Consider the following 10517-nt stretch of genomic DNA (forward strand, 5'->3'; position numbering starts at 1 on the left):
GGTATGGAAATTATGGGTGCCAGTTTGATTTTAGGTTGTGGTTTCCCCACCATCTGGCACGTATGGCAGCTTTTAAAAAACTGCACCACCGTCTTTTTGAAGACCTGACCATTAGAAATGTCAATTTGTCCTTGAATGAGTTTCCTCTATACCAAGATACCCTTCCAGAGGAATTTCATGTGATATCCATGCTATATCTTTACGATATTTGGGTTGTACAACTACCTGATGAACAACTGTCCACTCTGCATCTGCAGGTCTGTGAGGAGGATTCCACTTCCGCATTAAAATTCCCCTCTTAACATAATAACATTCTGGAATTCCCTCAGCTTCACTTTCAGTTTCGGCTGATTGCGCTACCTTACTTAACTCCACAACAGTGTGTTGAGCCTCGAATTGAGAAGATTTACTAAATGTCTCTTTCAGATTATCTAAGCCTTTAAAGAAATTTCGGCTAAACAAATATCTGTCTGTGGTACCACTTTGACTTCCAATAATGGACTTTGCTGAGCCATTACTCGGGTCATTACACACGATGGAAAAAATCTTTGTCAATTTTCCTCTAACTACTCCGTCTCTTTAACCTCACTTGGGCTTTCCATAATTATGGGAGAAGCTACAACCTTCGTTCCAGATAAATTATTTCAAAGCATTAAGTCAACTCCATCTACGGGTAACCTCAGGACCACCCCTAATGTCACCTTGCTGGGTGCACTTGGAGTGTGAGCCAATGAGTGGAACAAAGATACTAGCATTTAATTCCCGCCAATGCCATTTTTTATTAGAACTTTGGCGTCAATGCACTCTCTGGTGGGAAAGTTATGCCTTTGCCCAGCAGAAGTGTTTGACTGGTTCCTGTACCTCTTAATATATTTATAGGTTTAGCTGTCTCACTTGAGGGTTAAGGGGTTACTTTTCCTCTCGACAAAAAATCTTTATAACTCTCATATAGCTTAGTCACCTCCCCTGAACTCAATGCAGTGTTCACACTCGGGCTCACAGCTTCAGTTATCGCGACAGCTTGATCTGTTTTATTTGGATTTGGAGTTTTTTGTTCTGAATATCTCTTATATACCCCAGTGAGTCTAATCGATTTCCCATGCAACGTCAAACAGTCTGCACTAAGGTGTCCTCCCTCATTACAATGGAAACACGGAGGCCTTTAAATATCACTTCGATCTTCAGCACCTTCCTTTCCAGTATGAGGAGGGGCTTCCTGGGACATACCCAGCTGCCCCTTCTCTTCCCTGGCTACTTGCCTTCCTTTCACCCTCCCACTTTCTATCCTTCTCGGGTTTGTAGGGGTGACGGAAAAAGGATTTGGATTTATGCACCAGCTCATAACTATCAGCTACCTCCGCTGCCTGTAAAGCTGTTGTAACCCTTTTGTCTACGATATCATTTGTTACTGCTGGAGGAAGTGATTTTTCAAGTTCTTTTGTGAGAATTATTCCTGTAACGGCTTCAAACATGCCATCATCTACCTCTAAGGTTTGCATCCAACGGTACAAACTGCTATTGCTTTACCCTGGGAAATTCAATATCGGTCTGTCTAGGCTGTTTCCTTATGCTTCGAAACTTCTGTTTGTACCTCTGAGCGATCAATAGACTTTTTTTTTACTGCATCATAATCCGTAGAAACTTTGCCTGAAAGTGATACATAAACCTCATGAACTCTGCCCACCAACTCTGCAGGAGAAGTGTCTAATTTTCTTTTGGCCATTTCATTTGCCTAGATACTTTCTTAGACGAAATGAAGAATGGCGCTACATCTCTTTCCTCAATATTTTGGAAGGGCTTTTAAAAACGTAAACACCCTTCTACTGGCCATTGGATTGGGAGTAGTTTTTCCGACATCAGAACTTATCTCCGCAACTGAGACCTCTTTTAAAAAAAATTCTAGCCTTTTAAGCTGTTATTCCCTTTCATGTTTCCTGCTGTATCGCCTTTGCCTCTCTTTCACTATGCTTCTCGCATGCTTCCCTTGTTACCTTTTCCCTCTGGGGGTCAATCATTCACATTTCCATTCCTCTTTCTTTTTATTTTCTTTCTAATTCAAGTTTTCTCATCTCTCTTTCTCTCCCTTTTCCCTCCAGTTCTAGTTTTTGCAGTTCCATTTCTTTTCAAGTTCAAGCTTCTGCTTTTCTCTATCTCCTTCTGCCTCAAGCTGCTTCATTTGCAACTGAACCCTAGTTAACTCTAGCTATGTTACATTCACTTTATTTGTGCCCTTCTAAACTAAATTCTAAACGCTGGATAAATACTTTAACCATATCATCCATGCGAAATTTTGAATTTCTTTCTACCTTTATCTGCCGACTCCCTTACTTTAACCTTAGTTAAGGATTTCAAGCAATTTACTGTTTCTACTCCCAGAAAAGACTTAGCAACTTCCAAATCCATTTTGGTATGCTAATACATAAGAAGCTTGGGTAACAGTCCTTTTATCCTTTACCAATTAATGTTAATCCATGTCGAATCACCAGTTTTTTGTGTTTCAAAATCTTGCAAGAGCCCCCAATCAATGTTGTGAGATGTATGGGAGGCGTATGCAGTTTCTCAAGACCCACTACTCCACAGGTTGCACAACTTGTGTAAATGTTTGTTATTCACTCAGCAAAATGGCCAACAGTTCAATTTCGCTGCTGCTAGACCTCAGTAAAAGAGACTTTAACAGTGCTTATTTCAATAAACTGAGAATAGTTGATTTATTATGAGGCGAAACTTCTTCTTAAGAACAAGCTGCAAACCTGGTTAACATCCAATTTGTAATATGGAACTGTAATTGTTTACCTCATTTAAAAAATCATAAAACGCATACACACACTCACACACACACAGTCAGACACATGCAAGACAAATGATAAGACATATAATGTCTCTGCAGACATTGGCGTGACAGAACATTTGATGAAAAACGCTAAATTTTGAAAAGATCTTGACACTGTCGATTTGGTGTTCCTGTGGGTGAAGACAGAGTGCCGGCCACAACAGTTGTCTGGAAGTCCTTTCCAAAGGATCATCAGTGAAACACTGACCTTTTTGACTCTTGGTTGTTGCAGCCTTGGGGCCTTTCAAATACTGGTGAGTTATACTAAGATGATAATTTTCTGGTGCGTGTGTGAGAGACAGGGAGGGAGAGAGAGAGATAGAGGTAGAGAGAGGAACAATCTTCCTTCACAGTTTGCTCCCAAGATACACACTGAGATCGGAACAAAAATGTTCAAACAGAACTTCCCCCAGGCCAGGTGTTTACAGCCAATCAGCAGGAGCACGTAGCCTGGAAGGAACAGATTTTTTTCCATTTTATCGCAAGTAAACAAAACAATGCTTACCTCACCATGTATATTGCTGGTCATTAAGTTGAAGTCACGTGATCTTTTGAGAAAAATAGCTTCCTGTAGATTGAAATAAATTTGTAACTTAAAAAATGTGGGGGTGCATCCAAATAATTAAGTTTTCTTCCATTTTTTATAATGCTGGGAGACATTGATTCCTAACAGTTATCTCAGAATATAATATGCTTATTAGGTGTGTTGTAATAGAATTAACACCCCTGAGTACACCTACCTCTGTACATAACATCCTCCATCTAAGAATGCTAGATAAGCTAGGGTCCTGAATCTATAACTTTTAGAATTCTTTTTTATAAGAATAAATCATGGATTAAGTTATCGTAATGGTCACAACATTGCAAATTGAAAAAATAATTTAAATAATTAAGACCACCCAAAGAACAAATGCAGAATGAAATCCACCTATAGAGTAAATGCAGAATGTCATAAACAAAGAATATATTAAGTTTATACTCACAACCAAATTATAAAGTGCAGTGTTGCCTTGTCTCAGCTAAGTAGACGTTATCCATCTAAGGTATCAACTTACTGCTGTTCAGTGATGGCGAAGTCTTACCCCAATGTTTATTTAGAGCCTATATTTGAAGAGACTTTCTTGCCTTAGGAACAAGATCATTATTGATACATGCCTTCATGTTTTTAGCTTTACCTAGGGGTCTTTTTTCTCAGAATTCTTGAGGATCAATAAACCTGTGCTGCAAATATTTTCTCAGCTTGCAGCACCCAGCCTCAGGGTTTTCTGGCTCGCAGCAACCAATCGCAGAATTAGCTATGTTATATTTGCTTTCCTCATATGTTTTGTGTCTAATTGTTTCTCACTTTGCTATCCCTGCTCCTGGTTCAAGTTTGTTCGTTTCAGGACTGGGCTTTAGTAAATTCCTTAAAAGGTTGAGAATCAGGGCCGCTGATTAAAGGTGAAAGGCAAAAGAACAACAAGCGTCGTGAGGAAAACCTTTTTTAAACAGTTTAAAGGTTTTAGGACCTGAAATGCACGTCCTGCGAGGGTAGTGCGGGAATATTTAATTATTTCTTTCAAAATGGAATGTAAAGTTACCTAAGAGAAGAAATTGTAGTTGTATGCGGAAATTGCGGGGCAGTGGAATTTAGTGAGTTACTCTTGCAGAGAGCTGGCACAGACACGAGGGACTGAATAGCCTCCTTCTGCGCTATATCCATTCAATGACTCTCTGAAAATTGGGTAGTTATAAAGCACAGTTAATGTAGATAAATGCCCTTAAGTGCTCTGACTACCATAATCAAATCACAATGAAATGGAAGCGACGATCGACCAAAACCTCGGTTAAATTGGTGAACTTCAACTAGGGCCTTAAAGCAGGTGAGGCAGATGGAGCGCAGAAAGTTCAAAAATACAAGAACTAAGAACACAAGAAATGGAAGAAGGGACAGACCTGCTCGTTCAGCCGGCTCCGCCATTCAGTACGATCATGGCTTATCTTGGGCTTGGACTCCACTTTTCCGACAACTTCCCACATCCATTGATTCAATCAGGGATCGAGAATCTGTCTATTGCAGTCTTAAATATATTCGATGAAACCGTGGGCGATGTTCCGAACGTAAGGTTTAGATGGTCGAGGGCAACGTTCTTGTATTTTAAATTTCAGGCTTTATTTGCATTTCTGGAAGAACAGACTGCGACACCTCTGAAATGCTTACACTTCTGTAGGTCGGAGGCAAGTTTTAAGAAGACTTTGAAGCGAATTAACAGTTTCTGTTCTACGATCGAACTAAAAAAGGATAAATAGATCGATGAAGGTGCGAAATTTGTTTCACATCGAATTCAGTCACCTAGAATAATGCACCCAGATGAGATATGGTGTTGCCAGGTTCACAATAAATCTTTCCTTACGCTTTCCTTGTAACAAGTCACAATTTTGACCGCAGAAGTGCACGCTTGCCGCATTGAAGCTGAATTCAAAGATTTGGAATAATAGCCGTTCCCTTTTGATGGAGCTGTGCTCCAAGTGGTTGGGAGTTGGGGCCAGGCAGTGTACTGGCCCTGGGGTCCCCATAGAGCCGCTCCCAGCAGACATCGCTCTCTTCTCTCGGCTGGGATCCAAGGTCGGTTGTGTCAGAGCGAAGACGGTCAGGAAAGCCGCCCGACTGATCACTGAGAAATACTACACCCACCTTGGCAGTGACTTCCACACCAATAAGATGGTCTGCGGAGAGATTTTCATCGCCCCGTGGGAGAAACTTTGCAGCAAGCTTTTGAGAAGTGGGAAATGAATTAGAGAAAGGTTAGTACAGCCAACAGTTTTCTGCTTATGTTTATGCAGCTTCGGTTCCCTTATTTGCCTGATATGTTTGGAGGTAAATATAATACTGACCCGCAGCTCCCTCACATAGGCGCTTGGAATTTTTCGTAACGCTTTGGAAAAAGCTGCCAGCTCAGAGGATTTTCCCATGTAAATGCCCTGAAGTTTCAAAGACGCATGGACATTATCATCGCAAACTTTGCAGCTGGGAATTACAACTGAATCCAGCAATGTGATCATGCTCTACATTGATGCAGGACCTTTTTCTTGTTAAATTGCTCCTTATGAATTTGATGGGAATTATGGAATTCAAATAATGGATCCAAATAATTCACAACCCAACCATTAATATATTTCCTTCATAGTCGTAAAGACGCGGGACATTGTAATCACAAAAATCTGCAGCCAGAGTTGCTTTTAAAACCGATTAACACCCGGCAGTCATGAAAATATTTTCATAACTTTTCAGTTCGTAGAATTTTATACTTTGAATAAAATTGACTTACGTTCTCAACAGGCATAGATGAAGGTGTTTACATAATAAAAATTGCGCAACCTACAGATTCTCATTTATAGATTCATCTGCGTGAAAGTTGACTTAATTATTAAATTACAATATTAGTAACTGAGAATGCACAAATACTAATAACACAATTGTTTGAAACATATCGACAAATGAAGGCTGCTAAACAACGAGTGGGAATGTTTTCCAGGACAAGAGCGAATTTTTATTGCGCACCATAAAATACACAGATTCACTGGGAGTGTAAGTCCAGGAAAGCAGTTCAGCTTTAAGAAATGCCTGGTGCAGTTATGGGGAAGGACTCTTTGTGTCGCTGTCTACCAATAAGAAAACCAAACGCTGCGAGAGATCTACCTCCCTCCTTTTATACAAAACACAGAGCAGAAGCAAAGGGCAGGACAGACGTTGCCGGCATTTAAATCATCGAGTCACGATCAGAAGGGCCGCACACTGAGGCCTAACGTTGAACAGTTTAATAGGGACATTTCCCTTCACTAGAAGACGGATTCGATTTTACGGCGAGACCGATAAGAAGACGATATTGTGAGAAATTTTGGTACATTTACAACGTGAGGTAATCGCGAGCAATGGCGAAAGCACCCAGCCGCCGGTTGTATTGTATATACCTAATGTGTGCCTGGGACCTAGTTTTCTGTCAAATTCGGTACTCCATCCCAGAAGAACTGGAGCGCGGTGCGTTTGTTGGTAATATCGCCGACGATTTAGGCCTCAGCATTCGAGAGATGACAAGTCGCAAATTTAGGCTGGTCTCTGATGGCGGCGCACAGTTATTGAAGGTGAACATGGAGAATGGCATTTTAGTTGTGAACGAGAGAATCGACAGGGAAGTTCTTTGTGGACGAAGCTCGACCTGTTCTGTCTCTCAGGATGTAGCCGTAGAAAATCCTGTGGAAATGCATCGCATCGACGTGGAGATATTGGATGTAAATGACAACTCGCCCAGTTTTGCCAAAAGCAGATATTCTTTACAAATCTCTGAATCGACTGCAGCCGGAGCTCTCTTCCCTCTCGAGAGCGCGCACGATCCAGACGTCGGCACAAACACAGTGAGTGTTTATCAAATCAGCACAAACAAGCACTTTGGCCTGAAGACTCAGAGCAGAAGCGATGGGAGTAAAATTGCAGAATTGTTGTTAGAAGACCACTTAGACCGCGAGAAACAGTCGACATTTCACCTAATACTGTCGGCAATTGACGATGGGATTCCTCGGAGATCTGGCACTGCAGAAATAATCATTACTGTGCTGGACAGCAATGATAACGCGCCCACATTCGATCATCAAATATACAGGGTTAACATAATGGAGAACGCACCAAAAGGTAACTTGGTGATAACAATAAACGCTACTGATTTAGATGATGGAAGAAATGGCGAGGTAAAATACTTTTTAACCAATCACTTTTCTCAAAAGGTTCAGGAGTTGTTCAGTTTGGACCCAGAAACAGGAGAGGTTCGAGTTCAAGGCTCACTGGACTATGAGGAAAATAATGTTTATGAACTTGAGGTACAAGCTGTGGACAATGGTACCCCCGCATTAGCTGGGCGCGCCGAGATTCTTGTTGGATTAATTGATGTTAATGATAACCCACCGGAGTTAAAATTGAACTCAGTATCGAGTAACGTACGGGAAGATGCTGCATTCGGATCGGTAGTCAGTATAATAAGTGTGATGGATCGAGATTCTGGTGAAAATGGACAGGTACAGTGTCAGGTGGATCCAAATATCCCCTTTAAACTTCAAAAGTCTTTGAATAATCAGTACAAATTGGTAGTCAGCGGCATACTGGATCGCGAAACGACTCCGCTATATAACATCTGTATTTCAGCCTGGGATGCAGGGTCACCCGCTCTTTCAACAAATAGAACCATCCTCATTTCTGTTTCTGATGTAAATGATAATGCTCCACGGTTTACGCAACCGTCATATAGCGTGTTTCTGATGGAAAACAATACTCCCGGCGCATCGATATTTGCTGTTACTGCTTTAGACCCTGACCTGGACAAGAATAGCGAGGTATCATATTTTCTTTTGGAGAGTCGCATGGAAGATGTTTCCGTGTCTGGCGACGTTACGGTTAACTCGGAAAGTGGACACATTTACGCGCTGCGCTCCTTTGACTATGAAATACGGAAGAATTTTCAGATTAAAATTAAAGCTCAGGACGCTGGGACTCCCCCTTTGAGCAGCACTGCCATCGTGAATATTATTATTTTGGACCAAAATGACAATGTTCCAGTTATTATTTCACCTTCAATGTACAACAGCTCAATGGCGATGGAGGTTGTATCCAAGTCGGCACATCCAGGATACATGGTTTACAAGGTAATTGCTACAGATGCAGATTCCGGACAGAACGCACGGCTTTCCTATCAGCTCATAGAAGCTACCGATCGCAGTGTTTTTAGTGTGAGATTCACCTCTGGAGAAATCCGAACAACTAGAAGCTTCAGAGACCAAGATGCCCTAACACAGAGGCTTGCAATTTTGGTAAAGGACAATGGGCAGCCCAGCCTCTCCAGTACGGTGACAATTCTGTTTTCAGTCCTGGCTAACGCTACTGAAAACTTCTCTGAGCGAAAAAACAAGCCCAGGAATCCCGAATTATTTTCAGATTTAAATTTGTTGCTAATCATAACTTTAGGGTCAACTTCATGTATATTTCTATTAATAATATTGCTTCTGCTCGCCCTTAAGTGCAGACAAGACAGGAATATTTACGGCTACACATCCGGAATTTGTTGCTACAGGCGGAGGAATCCCTCTGATGCCTATAATGGTCGATGTGTCCCAAAAACAACTTTTAATTATCCCGACAGTGCTCAAACTTTGCCTATCCGGGAATCGTATAATTACACGGTTCGTCTCTCTCCTGAATCCTCTAAGAGTGATTTTTTGTTTTTAAAACCGTGCCATCCGACCTTGCCTCTCGATGATCTCAACATTCGTGACACAGGGAAATAATTGAGCTTGTAAATGTTTACTATAATTGATTTGCGAGTCATAAATCTATGTATACACAGAGAAGGAATAAGTGTTATATGTATCAATATGTGCGCGGATAGCACAACGTACGTATTTATATACAGGGGCATATATGTAACATTTGCAGACTCATGATTGCTAATTGATCATCGCTATTAACATTAGAAGCAGTATTTTAGCATATAACAATGTGGTGTTAATAGCTCTACTGAACTTTTTTATTTTCAGTCGTATATGTGCTACTTAGATACCTTGGCTTAACTTTTGTTTGTTGTGCAAATGTTGACATTGTTTTAAGAAAATATCGTCCTCTGAGAAAGATTTCACAATCACTGAACTTTTTTGCAATCTGTCGAGTGAGCTGACACGATTGGCTGTGTAAGATTGCGATTAAATTCGAAAAGAGCCAAATATTTTTTAATTATTGTGGGAATATGAGCTTCAATGGTAGGATAGTACATGTTCCATTTTTCACTGGCTGCCTCTGTTTTTTTTTGGTTCACTCCGCATATTTGGGAGCCACAAGTAAGAACATTAATATTGATTTCTAATGGCACTTGGGGAAGTGGCACTGAGCCTTATTCTTAACCCGCTGCAGTCCATATGATGATGGTGCTCCCATAAACTTGTAATAAAGAAAGACGTTGTCCCAGCCGAAGTGAAGGGACTGTGATATTTACCGAAGTCCTTATCGCACGAGTCTAGAATAGATGTTCCCATGTACCTGTTACGCCAGTATCCACAGGTGGCGGATGTCCAGTTTTTGGATTATGCCCGGGAAGCCGGGTGGGATGTAAGATTACAACCCATAGATAGTATACACTGCAGACTTAGTGCGTCGGGTAGGGGTTTTGGGAGGGGGTCATAAGAGCAACCACATTTTGTGAGACTGGAGTCACATTTAGCGCAAGCCAAGTACGGGTATCGGCTTACCTTCCTTTAAAAAAACATTACTAAACCAATTGGACTCTCACCAAAATTAAACAGTGGTCACACCATGAAAACAGAAAATGGTTGATATACTTATAAACGTATTATTTCGATGGAGAAATAAGATGCAAATGGAGTGGGAGGGTTAATTAGGATTGGAAAATTAAATATTTCCATATTAGACTAAGATACGGTATTTGATACAGTAGGACAAGTCGAGATACATGTATGTAACCTCATAAGGTGTGATGAACAAGGTTAGTGAGCTGCACGTACAAATAGCTGTGCGTGATTATGATACAATATATGGCAATAGCGGAAACGTACCTTAAAATGATAAGGATTGTGCGATTGATATTCTGGAGTAAAATGGGTTCAGAAAAGATTGGTACGGAAAATTGTGGTGGGATATCAGTACTGATTAGGG

The 10517-nt window shown here is 40.9% G+C and overlaps 1 protein-coding gene across 1 annotated transcript; it reads left to right on the forward strand.

Moving 5' to 3' along the window:
* Positions 1 to 6542: 6542 nt before the first annotated feature.
* LOC144686061 (protocadherin alpha-C2-like) lies at positions 6543 to 9812 on the forward strand. Its single transcript, XM_078551221.1, has one exon. The coding sequence runs from the start codon at positions 6743 to 6745 to the stop codon at positions 9137 to 9139; it is 2397 nt and encodes a 798-aa protein (XP_078407347.1). The 5' UTR covers positions 6543 to 6742; the 3' UTR covers positions 9140 to 9812.
* Positions 9813 to 10517: the final 705 nt, after the last annotated feature.

The sequence above is a fragment of the Cetorhinus maximus genome, chromosome 10 (assembly GCF_964194155.1).
Source record: "Cetorhinus maximus chromosome 10, sCetMax3.hap1.1, whole genome shotgun sequence".
NCBI classification, from domain to species: Eukaryota; Metazoa; Chordata; class Chondrichthyes; order Lamniformes; family Cetorhinidae; genus Cetorhinus; species Cetorhinus maximus.